The sequence below is a fragment of the Corylus avellana genome, chromosome ca1, assembly GCF_901000735.1.
Source record: "Corylus avellana chromosome ca1, CavTom2PMs-1.0".
NCBI lineage: Eukaryota > Viridiplantae > Streptophyta > Magnoliopsida > Fagales > Betulaceae > Corylus > Corylus avellana.
Window position 1 is genome coordinate 32,352,620 of NC_081541.1, and position 17,631 is coordinate 32,370,250.

At 37.3% G+C, this 17,631-nt stretch overlaps 3 protein-coding genes across 3 annotated transcripts; all 3 read right to left on the reverse strand.

Moving 5' to 3' along the window:
- Positions 1-2,519: 2,519 nt before the first annotated feature.
- LOC132174505 (probable amidase At4g34880) lies at positions 2,520-6,355 on the reverse strand. The gene is made up of 5 exons (XM_059586154.1): positions 5,555-6,355; positions 4,263-4,474; positions 3,828-4,064; positions 3,526-3,718; positions 2,520-3,023 (listed from the first exon to the last, which is right to left on the reverse strand). The coding sequence occupies exons 1-5, from the start codon at positions 6,014-6,016 to the stop codon at positions 2,667-2,669; spliced, it is 1,461 nt and encodes a 486-aa protein (XP_059442137.1). The 5' UTR covers positions 6,017-6,355; the 3' UTR covers positions 2,520-2,666.
- A 1,559-nt stretch (positions 6,356-7,914) lies between these two features.
- On the reverse strand, positions 7,915-11,074 carry LOC132174515 (probable amidase At4g34880). Its single transcript, XM_059586161.1, has 5 exons — positions 10,450-11,074; positions 9,511-9,722; positions 9,103-9,345; positions 8,795-8,987; positions 7,915-8,365 (listed from the first exon to the last, which is right to left on the reverse strand). The coding sequence occupies exons 1-5, from the start codon at positions 11,032-11,034 to the stop codon at positions 8,009-8,011; spliced, it is 1,590 nt and encodes a 529-aa protein (XP_059442144.1). The 5' UTR covers positions 11,035-11,074; the 3' UTR covers positions 7,915-8,008.
- A 2,685-nt stretch (positions 11,075-13,759) lies between these two features.
- LOC132174526 (probable amidase At4g34880) lies at positions 13,760-17,047 on the reverse strand. The gene is made up of 5 exons (XM_059586166.1): positions 16,306-17,047; positions 15,331-15,542; positions 14,923-15,165; positions 14,615-14,807; positions 13,760-14,199 (listed from the first exon to the last, which is right to left on the reverse strand). The coding sequence occupies exons 1-5, from the start codon at positions 16,888-16,890 to the stop codon at positions 13,843-13,845; spliced, it is 1,590 nt and encodes a 529-aa protein (XP_059442149.1). The 5' UTR covers positions 16,891-17,047; the 3' UTR covers positions 13,760-13,842.
- Positions 17,048-17,631: the final 584 nt, after the last annotated feature.

The window sequence follows — 17,631 nt, forward strand, 5'->3', positions numbered from 1 at the left end:
AAAAAAAAAAAAAAAAAGGGGGAGAACCCAACTAGCAACTGGATTCGCGCCTTCCCGAGGAACTTCTTGACGTGTCAACACAGGACACTTCAAGAAGTTCTTGACGTGCCACATGTGGCACGTCAAGAATTATAAGCTTGTATTTTATTATATTTTATATTTTATGTTCACATCTCTTATAATATATACTTTCCTCCTCCCATATTTTGTTTCTTTATTCACTTTTAATATGTTTTTTCGCGGTCCAAGTTCTTCCTTTCTCCTTGCCTTGTATTGAAAGAATATAATTTTTTTTTAAAAGAAAATACTACATTCACTCTCATTTTATAAGGTTAAGTATTTAAATTATTTTATTATTAACATATATTTTAATTGCATAACAGCTATATATATATGAGGAGTGCTACATATCCCAAATTTTCTTCCCAAAAGTTAGTTCTCAAATGACGTGACACAATTTTATGATGTGTCCACATGTGACACAACAAGAAATTATTGAAAGATAAATTTTTAAATTTTGAATTTATATCATTTTTTTTTCTCTTATATAACACATTATAAATACAATATATTTAAAACTAATTAGAGAACAAATAAATTAATATTCTAGATGTACAGATAATAAAATCCATTTTTTCGTGAGGACTCAATAATTCACTCACTGAGAATCAGATCGAGCTTCCAGGCATTTCCACTGTAGGATTAATGAACAATTGAGATAAGTGAAGGACTCGCTGAACACATATTTTGTGTTGGCCGGGTTCATGTGAGGTTTGCGGGTCTTATAAAAATAAATGTATTATGTATGTCCTATTTTTAAAAAAATTAATATGGCTATCATATTAATATTACTAGAATGATTTATGCATGATAATACCATATCATATTAATATGGCTATCATTTTATTTCATATTAATATTAATGAAGTGTTTGATTTATGCATGATAATATTAATTTATACAATACATATACACCAATTAAAATTAATTTACTACCTAATTAATTATGCAATAATAATATGCATGATAATAATTTTTTGACGTGTGGAATAATGGCACGTCAAAATTTTTTAACACGTTAATAAATTATTGACGTGGCATTTAGACACGTCAAAAATTTTTGACGTGTTGAAATCTGCCACGTCAATAAATACTTTATTGATGTGTTTATTTAGCCACGTCAAAAATTATTAACGTGACAAACATGAGTTACTGTTTGCCACGTCAATATAGTCCCTGATTTTTGTAGTGATATTGATATTTGCCCAAATAAATCTTAGATAGCTCGCATATTTATTGAATCATGTGAACTCTGTAAAGGCCGTCACATAATCACATTTGTTATCTACAAAAATTGTTGAAAATTCGGATCCATTGAAGGATTGACCTTTACAATTGTTAGGGATATTTCCCGTCCCTGTGACAATAGAGGAATAAACGAACCTTGGAGAACAAACTTGGGCCACAAATCAGCCCAAGCGATTAAGATAGCTCATGCAGGTCAGGGTTCCGGGAGCCAGATGCTCAGGAGGTCGATTCACCCGAAAACTAAACTACATTATATACCAAGACAAGTGTTTACGAAGGCCCAGAAGCAAACTCACCCGGGATAGTGACTAGTGAGATCACTTACACTCGAGGGTACTCACCCGGACTACAAGAACCCAGCGCAAAACCAACAACAGGTTATGGAGTAGGTAACAGACGAGGAATAAAAGTCCTCACTTTGAATTATAAAAACATGGGTTACACAGACTTATGCAGCACACGTGATAGAGGTCTCCCCCACTAATTCCTTTTGCCTCGTAGGGATTATTTTATTAACCCTAGACCTTGTTGTATTATTTATTAAACAAATAGATCAATGGGTAATGAGCTGGAAAAAGCAATACCCAGGCACAGGAGGGACGCTATAAAAAGGAGAAATAAGAACGATAGAGGGACGACCAGAAAAGAAGAGAGAAAGCTTAAGAGAAAGTATACTGAGGAAAAGAGAGAACTTTGAGAGTCTATGTTGTAACCTTGTCAATATTTTTAGTAAGATCATAACAAGTCGTAGATAGTGGACGTAGGCTCATTTGGAGCTGAACCACTCTAACTCTTGTATTGTGTTTGATTGTTCCTATCATCATTTGTATTTCGTAATACCATCATCACGACTCAAAGGCCAACTTAGGCCCATCTCAAAAACCCAACCCACAAGCAAGCATGCAGTGACCCATCATACGTATACTGTTTCAAGGTCTTTTTCGCATACGACCGAAAATTTCAACAACAATCATTAACTTATTCATTGTAAGAGCCAACAGTGGAATTTAACTATGGAAAACAAAAAAAAAAAAAAAAAAATTGAAAACACATCATAATGTGTTTTATAAATTGAACTGAATGAATTCAACCATAACTTAACCCGTTTAGTAATTTCTGGGTGTGCATTATTATTAATTGAGTGGACATCGTTCAATGGAGCATAATATATAGTGCATATATATTATCCTGTTTCATATAAGGGGTTAAAATAAACATAAGGTAAGGTTAATATTATTCTTATTTTTGCAGCAAGCATATACACATACCAGCTTCCTTACACATGTAGGTCCATGATTTGTAGATATCAATAGAAGTCAAAAAACTTAGAGAATAGATGCTGTTACAGTACAAGTGCCTTAAACTGCAATTTTAGGAGGCTTCCTTATCTTAGTGGCTTGCTCAAAGCCATATGCAATCTCAATTAGGTTTGGCTCCGAACCTTTTACTCCTTCAAAGCAAATGCCGAATGGAGTCCCCTCAGAGTCAAATCCTGCAGGAACAATTATTCCTGGAAAACCCCCAACTGCGAGGATAGTAGAAACCCTATTTCCAGGAGTCACCAAGGCGTCTAGCTTTTTCTTTATCATCAACTTGAGGAAACCATCTTTAGTCAATCTAGTTAAATTTGCCAGCGCAGCCTTCTCTGCCTTTCCAATCCCATTTGTTGCCTGGGCTTGAATGAAAAGGTCTTGCCCATATTCATCTATCTTCTCCTGCATTGGTCACCATTGAGTCTTGGTCATGTCAATCACTTTTTTAAAAAAATGATTTTGACAAATAGCTTCGTGAATTTTAAAAGGTGATCAATTACGCCTTGAGGTAAGAAAAAAAATTAGTTTACGTCATTACAAAAGTTGACAGAATTTGTTAATGTGTCACATTAGCATGAGTTAGGGTCAACTAGAAGGGTGACTAAACCGTCCAATGGCCACGGTACGGCCACCTTTTTTTTTTTGTTGCTATGGGGGGGTCGCCGAATCACACCCATGGCCTCAGCCAACCCATTAGTACATTAAGGAATTCTTTCAACTATTCTAATGACATAGACTAATTTATTACCTTTTAAAACTCAAGGAGCTAGCTATTCGTCAAAACTTCAAACCACATGGACAAAAAATGCATTTATTGGATGAAATATGTTGATGTCAGTCACATATGGACATACACAGAACAATGCTAAGATGCAGAGAACGTGAGCTCAATATATAGACTCACCAATTTTGCATTTTTCTTGTTGAATGCAATCGCATCAGCCAAGGAACGAATTGGGGAAGCCACTAGCTCACTCAAATATGCATTCAAGGATATTTTGAACTCAGCCAGCATTGCTGTATTTTCACTGCTCGAGGTATAGTATTCATGAAGATTGGCTATTTCCAGATTGTCTACCAAAACTGCACCTCGTTCCCTAAATTTGCACCAAGTATTTGCATGAGTTCTCTAACATACATTTGGTTGATGAATGATGAGCCTGTCTCTACCTACATGGCATACGAGAATTAAGCATGTTTGGTTACCTTAAAGTGTTAAGATGTTGCTCAACAGTTCGATTCAAAATAGCATCATTGCCGAAATTGTAGAAGTCTCTCACTATCCCCAGCCTCTTTCCTCGGAGCCCATCAGCCTTAAGAAATTGAGCATAGCCCCCTTCTGGAATGTACTGTGAAGTTTCAATTGTTGCATTGTCGTTGGAGTCGATGCCTGCAATGGCATCAAGAACATAAACGGCATCTGATACTGTCCTACAAATGGGTCTGCACTTGTATTAAGTGCCACATAAACTGTCATGTTAGTTTGTAGGAATTTGTACTCAATCAATTAAGCCTTAAAAAGGCAATAGAAAATTGAAGTTCCAATTGGTGTAAATGTTATTTGAACATCACATAGTGCAATTCCAAAACTTTGGACAAAGATTGAATTTTGTGAAAATTATTATGTACATGATAACCTACCCCACACTGTCCTGTCTTGGGGAGATTGGTATGACACCTGCTCGACTAGTGAGACCGACTGTTGGTTTGATGCCCACCACCAAGTTTCTATTGGACGGAGACAAAATAGAGCCATCAGTCTCGGTCCCCACCGCAACTGCAACCATATTTGCCGCTACTGATATTGCCGATCCACTGCTAGACCCCAAAGGATCTTCCATTGTATAAGGACCCTGCACAGCTCGCAAATCATAGTCTTAGTTTCTCGGAACTTCTGATACCAAGCTTTATATTTTTACTTTTTATTGGTATCCTCAACTAGATTTGGTAATAAACTGATAGGACTGAGTTTGGTTGAGATGGATTTGTAAATATGGAAAGGGGTTTTATTGAAATGGTATTCCATTTATGGTAGCCTGGTAGGAGTTCACCGGCATACAATATATTTGATCAAATGACTCAATGAATCTTCCTTTATGCTACTGACTACAATTCTAAAGATAAAGGCATAATAATCCTACTGATACAAATAATCCCAAACAACATGATAAGAATAAACTCTAACAATCTTTACCCCCAACGAAGATTACACTAATACAAGTACTAAGTATTAGGCCTGCTACTCCTGCAGTTAGCACAAAAAAAAAAAAAAAAGTGTCCAAGGACGACACTGCCTGATCTCTCAGCAACTATTGCCGCTTATCACCAGCCAACTACGGCATTTCTCCAATTGTTTGTCTTTCTCTCACCGCCTAGCTTTTAGCCACCTTCCTCCTTTCTCACATCTCTCTTTCTCTCTTATCTATTTCACTTCCCATCTCCTCCAATATGTAACGCCCCACCCCAATGGCACAATATTATCCGTTTTTTATTCCCCAAACCAGACTTTTTAGACCCATCCTGATACTACTCTCGCATAAGCATACTAAACCGCAGAGTTCTAATAGGTTCATGACCATCATGGCTTTAAAAGGTGTTATCTCAAGAAGGATGTGAGTAAACATATAAACACATCTCCATTCCTATACCCAGCACGCCACACAATAGGTTTAGAAATTGCTTCTCCCTTCCAAATACATCCCAATCACATCTTAGTAAAAGACAATACAATGAATTTTTGCGATGAAAAAAAGTTAGAAATTGCTGCCCTATAGTGTGCTCTGTGCATATGTGCAGTGAAGAAAAGTTCAGTCCCTCTTGCTCTATCAATTCTCCTCCAGCATATAATTTACCTGATCCCAGCCATAATTTCTTAAAAGAACATGTTAAAATAATTGAAAGAACCAAGATTAATCTTAATATTCTAGTCTCACCTTTCCTTGCCCACCTCTGCCGCTCCAACCATTGGGAGCATTGTTCGACCTAAAATTAGACCACTCGCTCAAGCTGGCCTTCCCCAATATGATGGCCCCGGCGTTCCTCAACTTGGTCGCCACGCCCGCATCCCGTGGGACACCTGAGCCGAGCAGCGCGTACGAACCGGCGGTGGTGTTCAGCTTATCCTTGGTTGCAATGTTATCTTTGAGCAAAATAGGGATGCCGTGCAAGGGAGAAGAGAGCGAGATGGGCGCGTGAGAATAACGCTCGTGGTCAGCTTTATCAGCTTGCATAAGTGCGTCTGGGTTCACCTCTAAGACCCCCTTAAGGATCGGGTTTAGCCTGTCGATTTCTTTAAGGTAGAACTCAACGAGTCTCCTGGAGGTGAGTTGGTTTTGCTTGAAAGCGAGCTGGATATCATCCACGGTTGCTTCTCTGAGGGATACTTCCATGGCCATTGATGGGTTGGGTCCCGGACGATAATCTGGGTAGAAGAATCAGTAGCAGGGATGAGCAGGGAGAGAAGGAGAGTTGTTACTTCTTGGTACCCATCATCCATGGATGCCACGGCTAGAATTTCTTACGAATTCCTTTTACAAAAGTCAACATTTTCTTTTAAAATCATAAAATGGCCCCTCAAACACCATTTCGGCTGGAAAATATTTTCAGCAAAATGATTGGATGAAAACTTCTTCTTTTTTTTGGCATCTGACATGAGCGACAGCGGCCAAGAAGGCAAGTAACTTTTTGGGCAAACTCTGGTGGCGGATTCCTTCGACCGCATATAAACGGCCGGTGATCTCGAGCGAATAGCAACAAAGAATAAACTGCGATGCGATAGTGTAAAAAGGTAAAGCTAAAACTCATAAAAAAAATTAAAAAATTAAAAGTATTTATTGTTAAAAAGAAAAACCAATTTATGAAAATTAAAGAAAGTTTTTCGTTAATCTAAAATATTTTTAATTTGACCACCATTTTCAGTAATACTAAAAAAAAAAAAAAAATTACGTCAAAACAAAACATTATACAATTTAAATAGGAAGCAAATAATATGTAGCAAATTTTGAAAAAAGTAAATAAAAGAAACCGAAATGGTTTTAGCTTTGGTATTGTAAAGAAGTTGCATCTTATTGTAAATTTTTCACCGGTTTAAATTTAATTTCACTATAAAATAAAATTTTTTCCTATAAGGGTGAAATTTAGTAACCACCTTTTTACCCCTATAGAAGAGCCTTGCATGAAGCAATTATCTAGTTGCTTGATTACATTGTAGATTCTGTCTTGTTTTTGTATACAAGACACATACAATCATGGCCGGCCCAATGTATTTGGAAGCTTTAGGCAAAACTTTAAATTGTGCCTTATTTTTTAAAATTTAAATATTAATTAAATAATATGTATTTTAATGTTGCAGGAGATCTTTACCTAATAAATACCGATTCCACACTTAGTGATTTTTTGTTTGAGACTAAAATTACCATTTTGCCCTTACTCTTTGTTCTTTATGCTTAAATTAAGCAGGATTATTTTTGTCTTTCAGCTTTTCGTAAATTGCAAAATAACTGTTTTAACCTTTTTGAAATGTGAAAAGTTGAACATTTTAACCTTTTGTGAGTGGCTGGATTTTTACAAAATAATCACAATAGACAAATCTGTGAGATTCTCAGATTTTTTTTTCTGTGCTTATTTTATAGAGGGCCTAGATATTATAAACAAATAATATTATTTTTTCTTTTTAAAACATGTTGACTATTGAGGGCCTCGTGGCCGTTGTGCAAAAGACCTCCATATTATAAAAAAATATATATATATATTATTTTTTTTAAAGCATGTTGAAAGCCTCAAGAAAGCATGTTGGGGCTTTAATATTATAAGCAAATAATAATATTTTTCTTAGAACATGTTGAGGGCCTCAAGAAAACATGTTGAGAGCCTTTATGCAAAATTTGTTTGGCCTTATTAAAAAATATTTTGAGCCTTTAAAAAAAAATTTTTAGGCCTTAGAAATCTGGGGCTCTAAGCGGTTGGGCTGGCCCTGCATACAAATCCAAGGGAATTGGGGTTAAATGCATCAATTTGGTTATAACAGTCGACTGATCACTTCCTAGGTTCTTGCAAGAGCAATGCAATAATTAGAACGGTCTATTTGTTTTCGAGTAATGTTAAAAGTTTTTTCTATATCACTTAAAAAATGATATGACTTTTAAAATTATCATTAGATTAATAATTGATATGTGATTCTTCATTTCCTTGTTAAAGTTTTGCTTACTCCGAAAAAAGGGTTTTTTTTTTTTTTTTTTTCACTTGCCTAGTTTTGTTTTTAAAATTCTTTTTCATATTTTGAAAGGGGTTAAAATAAACATAAGGTAATATTAATATTATTCTTATTTACTTGCAGCCGACAGATAGCAGCTTTCATACATAATAGATGTTGTTGCAGTACAAGTGCCTTAAACTTTAATTTTAGGAGGCTTCCTTATCTTAGTGGCTTGCTCAAATCCATATGCGATCTCAATTAGCTTTGGCTCCCAACCTTTTAGTCCTCCAAAGCAAACGCCGAATGGTGTCCCCTTAGAGTCAAATCCTGCAGGAACAATTATTCCTGGAAAACCCCCAGCTGCGAGGAGAGGAGGAACAATATTATCAGGAGTCACCAAGGCGTCTAGATTGTTCTTTATCATCAACTTGTGGAAACCCTCCTTACTCCGTCTGGTTAAATTTGCCAAAGCAATCTTCTCTACCTTTCCAATCCCATTTGTTGCCTGGGCTTCTATGAAAAGGTCTTGCCCATACTCCTCTATCTTCTCCTGCATTGGTCACCATTGAGTCTTCTTGGTTATGTCAACCACATTTGTATTTTTTTTTTTTTGGCAAATAGCTCACTGAATTTAAAAAGTGATCAATCACTCCTTAGAATAAGAAAAAATAAATAAATTAGTTCCCGTTGTTAGAAAAGTTGACAAAATCCGTTAATTTGTCATGTATGCACGAATTAAGCTGACTAGAGGGGTGACCAAATCATCCCATGGCCCCTCTTTTTTTTTTTCTTGATGCCATTTGGGGTGGCTATTCTATGGGGTCGCCGAACCACCCCCAATGGCCTCCTGGTCTCAACCAAACCCATTTAGCACATTTTGTCAACTCTTTTAACGTTAGGGACTAGTCAGTCACATATGGGCATGATACACAGAACAATGCTAAGATGCAGAGAAATTGAGCTCATTATATAGACTCACCAGTTTTGCTTTTTTCTTGTTGAAGGCAATCGCATCAGCCAAGGAACGAATTGGGGAAGCCACTAGCTCACTCAAATATGCATTCAAGGATATTTTGAACTCAGCCGCCAATAATATATTTTCACTGCTCGAGGTATAGTATTCAAGAAGATTGGCTATTTTCAGATTGTCTACCAAAACTGCACCCCGATGCCTAAATTTGCAGGAAGTGTTTGTATATGAGTTCTCAAACATACGTTTGGTAAATGAGCTTGTCTCTAGTAAGCTACATGGCATAAGGGATTAATTAAGCATGCATGTTTGGTTACCTTAAAGTGTCAAGATGTTGCTCCACAGTTCGATTCAAAATAGTATCAGTGCCGATGGCTAAATCGTTTAAGTCTCTCACTATTCCCAGCCTCTTTCCTCGGAGCCCATCAGCCTTAAGAAATTGTGCATAGCCACCTTTTGGAATGTACTGTGATGTTTCAATTGTTGCATTGTCGTTGTAGTCTATGCCTGCAATGGCATCAAGAACATAAACGGCATCCGATACTGTCCTACAAATAGGCCTGCATGATAAGAGTCATGTAAACGATCAAGAATTGATCTGTAGTGTCCCTAACAACACTGAATCAATTAAAGCTTAAACGTTATTTGAACATCAAATAGTGCAATTCCAAAACTTTGGAAAAAGATTTAATTTTGTGAAAAATACTATGCACATGATAACCTACCCCACACTGTCCTGTCTTGGGGAGATTGGTACAACACCTGCTCGACTAGTGAGGCCGAGCGTTGGTTTGATACCCACCACCAAGTTTCTACTGGACGGAGCCAAAATAGAGCCATCAGTCTCGGTCCCCACCGCAACTGCAACCATATTTGCCGCTACTGATATTGCCGATCCACTGCTAGACCCCAAAGGATCTCCCATTGTATAAGGATCCTGCACACCTCGAAAATCAGTCTTAGTTTCTTGGAACTTTTTATACCAAGCTCTATATTTTTACTCTTAATTGCTATCCTCAACTAGAATTTGGTAATAAACTGATAGGATTCTACTGGGTTTGGTTGATAGGTTGAGATCATTTTGTAAGGGGTTTTATTGAAATGGTACTCCACTTAGGGTAGGAGTTCCCCATCATACAAGGTATTTGATTAAATGTCCTCGTTTAATATAAAAAAGCTGCTGTGACTACAATTCTAATGATAAAACATAATCCTACTTATACGAATAATCCCAAACAACATGATAAGAATAAATGACACTAATCCAAGTACTTAGGATTAGACTTCCTGCTCCAGCTGTTACGGTTCTCATCATACTAACTAAAAAAGGGGTAATTGCTTCTCCCTTCCAAATACATACCAATAACATCTTACTAAAAGGCAATACAATGTCTGCTATCACATTGGCACTACATCAATGAGTGAGGTAGGTGAGAAGAACCGAAGCTAAAAGAACCAGTGGAAGTACTGTGTTAATTAAGAAGATAATTTAAGAACTAGCTGTTTTGACTGCATTGAGGCAAAACTTCAGGTTATATGTATAAAAGAATATCATTTATCTGATCCCAGCCATAATTTATTAAAAAACATCTTAAAAAAAAAAAACAAACAAACAAACAAACAAAGAAAAGAACCAAGATTAAATCTTAATATTCTAGACCCACCTTTCCTTGCCCACCTCTGCCGCTCCAACCATTGGGTGCCCTGTTCGACCTAAAATAAGACCACTCGCTCAAGCTTGCCTTCCCCAATATGATAGCCCCAGCTTTCCTCAACTTGGCCGCCACGCCCGCATCCCGTGGCACAACTGAGCCGAGCAGCGCGTACGAGCCGGCGGTGGTGTTCAGCTTATCCTTGGTTGCAATGTTATCTTTGAGCAAAATAGGGATGCCGTGCAAGGGAGAGAGTGAGATGGGCGCGTGAGAATGACGCTCCTGATCAGCTTTATCAGCTTGGAAAAGCGCGTCTGGGTTCACCTCTAAGACCCCCTTGAGGGTCGGGTTTAGCCTCTCGATTTCTTTAAGGTAGAACTCAACGAGTTTCCTGGAGGTGAGCTGGTTTTGCTTGAAAGCGTGCTGGATATCGTGCACGGTGGCTTCTCTGAGTGATGACAAGCGGCCATGGCGATGGCCCTTGATGGCTTGCGCCCCGGAGAATAACGTGGCGAGAAGAATCAGGAGCAGTGATGATAAGAGAGAGGAGGAGAGTTGTGACTTCTTGGTAGTACCCATGGAAGTCGTGGCTACCATGATTCACTTAGTCAAATCACAGCTGATACCTGAAGGAAATTGCCTGCGACGTTCGGCTATTAATAGGGTTGCCAAAGTAAATGTTGCATGTAACTGTAGTATGATTAGCAAAAGAGACAATCAAATTCCAAAGTCATTTCCTGTTGCCTGTTGGGATTTTAATCTTTCATATATGATTAAGAGAGATGGTGATTTTAATAACTATATCATTCTTAGTAAGACACAAGCAAAAAATAAGTAAGCTACTTAAAATTACTCGTCATAGTACCATGTAATTTATTATTTTAATAAATAGAAGTATAAAATGATTAGACGGAGACACATTTTGGAACCAAAATTTTGAAAAGCAGTTTACATCGTCCTCATTCCCTATTTGTCTATGATTACGTCACAGCTTTTGTCAAATGTATACCACCAATTACTAGGGAAAATGTGTATATTCCCTAATGATCTAGGATCTGGATTCCCTCCAATTGGGGAGAAATTAAAGATTCTCTAATTGTTAATCATGGCCTTTCATTTTAAATTTAATGATCTATAAAATTATTTAAACATTAGTAAAACGAAAGCTAGTATTTAATGTCTCGTTTATACAAAAGCAACTGGCATTTTATAGACCATTAGATTTAAATTGAAAAACCACGATTAACAATTAGAGAATCTCTAATTTTTACTCAATTGAAAGAGATCTTAACTCAATGGTCTATATGTAATTACTTCACAACTTTTGTCAAACATATACAACCAATTATTAGGGAAAATATTTGAGGTACTACGTACGTAGTACAATGGTTCATTTTATAAAAATTATGTGGTTTATATTTCAGTGGCTAATGTCAATTTATAAATGTGATAAGCGTCATGTGACAATTCATATTTTAACACCTGACATAGCAAGTGACATGTGAAGTAGTGTTAGTTTATAAGATACTTCTATTAAAAGTTGTAGTACCTATAGTAACACTATATTACTAGTTCATCTTAGCTTGGATTTTCATGTGAAATTATAACTTGGGTTGGAAATTGGAATAAATCATGAAGACATTGAGTTCTTGCCCTTTTTCATAACAAAATATAGGGAAAAAATATACATGCTTGTACTGCCCCAAAAAAACGCGGCCACTACACTCCCAAATTAGAAGATGAAGATATTATCAATTTTTGATAATTTAATAAGGATATTGACGCAATTGATCATTTGGGTGCAGACATTAACAATCAGGTCGTAATTTGTTAGATATGTGAATTTTTCCTCAAAATATAAATTTGAATCTAACATTATATACTTCTCTAGGGATTTGACGGCTCCATTTAACCAAATAGCAACATGATCCAACCAATTTGTCCATGCACGTTTACATTCAATTGATCAATCGAATACATTCAATCTCTTTTGAAGTATGAGAAACGCAATATTATGTTTTCATTTTTACACTTTTAAATGCACACTTTTTTACGTGAAAAAAGTAAAATTTATTAGTTTGTTTCATATTCTGAGAGTTTTTTTTAATGCAAAAATAACAAATAAGTTCCTTCAATCAACTTAACCGGAACTAATCAAATTTATGTCATGTGTCAATATGTTATTTGATAATTTCTATTAAAAAAATAGATAGAAATTGATTGCAAAGATATATTTATTATTTTTTTGATGCCACGTGCACCTATCCAAACATTTTTATAGCACGTTTGCATTTTTCCGCAGTGCAACATACGTATTGTACTCTTTCAACATGTAATCTTTTCCTCCACTATCGTTGATTCGACGACGCTTTAGGGGGTACCCAATAAAGGTTGTGTGAAACGACAGCAAAGTAAAATTCTTTTAAGGCGTGGATGGATAATGGACTTTCTTTTAATTGGTATCGCACTAGTGTTGGCCCTCAATAAACCAATCGTTGTCTAACGCGTGGAAGGATGGATATTGTACTCGATCCACTTTCTTTTAATTGGGATTGCACTAGTGTTGGCCCCTCAATAGCCAATAATTGTGAAACACCTTTCACACCTTTATTGAATTTTACTTTGCTCTTATTGTTATTATCCTTTTCCCCTCATTCCACAATTTGATTAAAATTTAAAACTGATTAATTAGAAGCTTAATAGTAATTATAAAAGTTACATTATTTTAGAGAGATAAAAAAAAATTAATAAAAAAAAAATAACTTCTACTATTACTTGTTGAAAAGTTCAATGATATTGAATTCTCGTGATTACACCGATTTATAATAAGTTTGATGAAGTATATATATATATATTGTCTTTTTAAAGCATGTTGAAGGCCTTTATGCAAATTTTTTTTGGCCTTATTAAAAAATATTTTGGGCCCAAAAAGATCTTTTTTGGGCCTTAAAAATCTGGGATTCTAGACGTCGGCCTAACTCGCCTAGCGGTTGGGCCGGCCCTGCATATAGTCCAAGGGAATTGAGGTTAAATGCATCAATTTGGTTATAACAATCGACTAATCACTTCCTACAATAATTAGAACGGTCTATTCGTTTTTGAGTAATGTCAAAAAGTCCTTTTTGTATCACTCAAAAAATGATGTAACTTTTAAAGTTACCATTAGATTAGTAATTGATATGTGATTCTTCGTTTCCTGGTTAAGATTTTGCTTACTCCAAAAAAAGGGGTTTTTTTTTTTAATTTTTTTTATTTTCACTTGCTTAGTTTTGTTTTTAAAATTCTTTTTCATATTTTGAAAGGGGTTAAAATAAACATAAGGTAAGATTAATATTATTCTTATTTACTTGCAGCAGGCAGATAGCAGCTTTCATACATAATAGATGTTGTTGCATTGCAAGTGCCTTAAACTTTAATTTTAGGAGGCTTCCTTATCTTAGTGGCTTGCTCAAAGCCATATGCGATCTCAATTAGCTTTGGCTCCCAACCTTTTAGTCCTCCAAAGCAAATGCCGAATGGTGTCCCCTTAGAGTCAAATCCTGCAGGAACAATTATTCCTGGAAAACCCCCAACTGCGAGGAGAGGAGAAACCACATAATGGGGAGTCACCAAGGCGTCTAGATCGTTCTTTATCATCAACTTGTGGAAACCCTCTTTAGTCAGTCTGGTTAAATTTGCCAAAGCAATCTTCTCTACCTTTCCAATCCCATTTGTTGCCTGGGCTTCTATGAAAATTTCTTGCCCATACTCGTCTATCTTCTCCTGCATTGGTCACCATTGAGTCTTCTTAGTTATGTCAACCACATTTGTTTTTTTTTTTTTTTTTTTTGGCAAATAGCTCACTGAATTTTCAAAAGTGATCAATCACTCCATAGAATAAGAATAAATAAATAAATTAGTTCCCGTTGTTAGAAAAGTTGACAAAATCCATTAATTTGTCACATATGCACGAATTAAGCTGACTAGAGGGGTGACCAAACCATCCCATGGCCCCTCTTGGGGGTGGATACTCTATGGGGTGGCCGAACCACCCCCCAATGGCCTCCTGGTCTCAACCAACCCCATTTAGCACATTTTGTCAACTCTTTTAACGTTAGGGACTAGTCAGTCACGTATGGGCATGATACACAGAACAATGCTAAGATGCAGAGAAATTGAGCTCATTATATAGACTCACCAGTTTTGCTTTTTTCTTGTTGAAGGCAATCGCATCAGCCAAGGAACGAATTGGGGAAGCCACTAGCTCACTCAAATATGCATTCAAGGATATTTTGAACTCAGCCACCAATAATATATTTTCACTGCTAAAGGTATGGTATTCAAGAAGATTGGCTATTTTCAGATTGTCTACCAAAACTGCACCCCGATGCCTAAATTTGCAGGAAGTATTTGTATATGAGTTCTCAAACATACGTTTGGTAAATGAGCTTGTCTCTAATAAGCTACAAGGCATAAGGGATTAATTAAGCATGCATGTTTGGTTACCTTAAAGTGTCAAGATGTTGCTCCACAGTTCGATTCAAAATAGTATCAGTGCCGATGGCATAATCGTTCAAGTCTCTCACTATTCCCAGCCTCTTTCCTCGGAGCCCATCAGCCTTAAGAAATTGTGCATAGCCACATTTTGGAATGTACTGTGATGTTTCAATTGTTGCATTGTCGTTGTAGTCTATGCCTGCAATGGCATCAAGAACATAAACGGCATCCGATACTGTCCTACAAATAGGCCTGCATGATAAGTGTCACGTAAACGGTCAAGAATTGATCTGTAGTGTCCCTAACAACACTGAATCAATTAAAGCTTAAATTTTATTTGAACATCAAATAGTGCAATTCCAAAACTTTGGAAAAATATTTAATTTTGTGAAAAATATTATGCACATGATAACCTACCCCACACTGTCCTGTCTTGGGGAGATTGGTACGACACCTGCTCGACTAGTGAGGCCGAGCGTTGGTTTGATGCCCACCACCAAGTTTCTACTGGACGGAGCCAAAATAGAGCCATCAGTCTCGGTCCCCACCGCAACTGCAACCATATTTGCCGCTACTGATATTGCCGATCCACTGCTAGACCCCGAAGGATCTCCCATTGTATACGGATCCTGCACACCTCGAAAATCGTAGTCTTAGTTTCTTGGAACTTTTGATACCAAGCTCTATATTTTTACTCTTAATTGCTATCCTCTACTAGAATTTGGTAATAAACTGATAGGATTCTACTGGGTTTGGTTGATAGGTTGAGATCGATTTGTAAAAATGGTAGGAGTTCCCCATCATACAAGGTATTTGATTAAATGACCCAATGAATCTACACTGCTACTTCCTCGTTTAATATAACAAAGCTGCTGTGACTACAATTCTAATGATAAGACATTTTTTTGATAAGTAATTCTAATGATAAGACATAATCCTACTTATACGAATAATCCCAAACAACATGATAAGAATAAATGACACTAATCCAAGTACTTAGGATTAGACTTCCTGCTCCATTGGTTACGGTTCTCATCATAAACTAACTAAAAAAGGGGTAATTGCTTCTCCCTTCCAAATACATACCAATAACATCTTACTAAAAGACAATATAATGTCTGCTATCACATTGGCACTACATCAATGAGTGCGGTAGGTGTGAAGAACCGAAGCTAAAAGAACCAGTGGAAGTACTGTGCCAATTAAGAAGATAATTTAAGAACGCTGTTTTGACTGCATTGAGGCAAAACTTCAGATTATATGTATAAAAGCATATCATTTATCTGATCCCAGCCATAATTTATTAAAAAACATCTTTAAAAAAAAAAAAAAGACAACAAACAAACAAACAAAGAAAAGAACCAAGATTAAATCTTAATATTCTAGACCCACCTTTCCTTGCCCACCTCTGCCGCTCCAACCACTGGGTGCCCTGTTCGACCTAAAATTAGACCACTCGCTCAAGCTGGCCTTCCCCAATATGATGGCCCCGGCGTTCCTCAACTTGGTCGCCACGCCCGCATCCCGTGGGACAACTGAGCCGAGCAGCGCGTACGAACCGGCGGTGGTGTTCAGCTTATCCTTGGTTGCAATGTTATCTTTGAGCAAAATAGGGATGCCGTGCAAGGGAGAGAGTGAGATAGGCGCGTGAGAATGACGCTCCTGATCAGCTTTATCAGCTTGGAAAAGCGCGTCTGGGTTCACCTCTAAGACCCCCTTGAGGGTCGGGTTTAGCCTCTCGATTTCTTTAAGGTAGAACTCAACGAGTTTCCTGGAGGTGAGCTGGTTTTGCTTGAAAGCGTGCTGGATATCGTGCACGGTGGCTTCTCTGAGTGATGACAAGCGGCCACGGCGATGGCCCTTGATGGCTTGCGCCCCGGAGAATAACGTGGCGAGAAGAATCAGGAGCAGGGATGATAAGAGAGAGGAGGAGAGTTGTGACTTCTCGGTAGTACCCATGGAAGTCGAGGCTACCATGATTCACTGAGTCAATCACAGGTGATACCTGTGTCAACGATATCCTCACTCTCCCCAATGTAGCTGCCTCTCGAGCCACATAAGGCAAGGAAAATCAAGACTCTAAAAGATAGGAGACTACCAGGAAACATGGAGCTAACCTCGATCCAAATATTAAGGCCTTACACCATCTCATTGTCTTATCTTATAGATAATGTGATATTAAAGCCTTACACCATATTATTGTATTATTCTGTAGATAATGTGTTGGACCATTGTATGCTACTGATAGTAATAGGTCCTTTCCCTGTGTCTTACCCTTTGTACAAACCTTTACAAATAATGACCTGAGTCAAATACTCAGCAAGTCAAAAGAATTATAGTCAACTCATATTGTCTTCAACCAAAATTCACATGGTATCAGAGCTCCACTGACTAGTGTCCTTTTATTGATCCTCCTTCAAATGGCCGCTGCACCAACACCAACTTCCCCACCAACGCCACCAACACCACCAACTTCCCCAAATTCTTCCACCACTGACCTCAACCTCAATCCTCCCAATTCCATTGTTGCAACTGGTCCCATTTCTCTCCTTAACTCTATCACCCACAAACTCACCCGTGAAAACTATAGCTTATGGAAAACCACCACTGTCCCTATCCTTAAGGGACACTCTCTCTTTGGGTTTGTTGACGGCACGACAGTATGCCCCTCCTCAACAATCACCACACAATTCGACACTGGAGCTACCACTGCTCTCA

Bases quoted from the DNA above. Each gene is read 5' to 3' on its own strand.
- LOC132174505 (XM_059586154.1), bottom strand. From the start codon at position 6,016: ATGGCCATGGAAGTATCCCTCAGAGAAGCAACCGTGGATGATATCCAG. The intron at 3,719-3,827 runs GTAACCAAACAT...GTGCAAATTTAG, and splicing joins CAACATCTTAACACTTTAAG to GGAACGAGGTGCAGTTTTGG. The intron at 3,024-3,525 runs GTGAGTCTATAT...TGACCAATGCAG, and splicing joins ACAAGAAAAATGCAAAATTG to GAGAAGATAGATGAATATGG.
- LOC132174526 (XM_059586166.1), bottom strand. From the start codon at position 16,890: ATGGTAGCCTCGACTTCCATGGGTACTACCGAGAAGTCACAACTCTCC. The intron at 15,166-15,330 runs GTAGGTTATCAT...CTTATCATGCAG, and splicing joins CCAAGACAGGACAGTGTGGG to GCCTATTTGTAGGACAGTAT. The intron at 14,200-14,614 runs GTGAGTCTATAT...TGACCAATGCAG, and splicing joins ACAAGAAAAAAGCAAAACTG to GAGAAGATAGACGAGTATGG.
- LOC132174515 (XM_059586161.1), bottom strand. From the start codon at position 11,034: ATGGTAGCCACGACTTCCATGGGTACTACCAAGAAGTCACAACTCTCC. The intron at 9,723-10,449 runs GTGGGTCTAGAA...CGAGGTGTGCAG, and splicing joins GCAGAGGTGGGCAAGGAAAG to GATCCTTATACAATGGGAGA. The intron at 9,346-9,510 runs GTAGGTTATCAT...CTTATCATGCAG, and splicing joins CCAAGACAGGACAGTGTGGG to GCCTATTTGTAGGACAGTAT.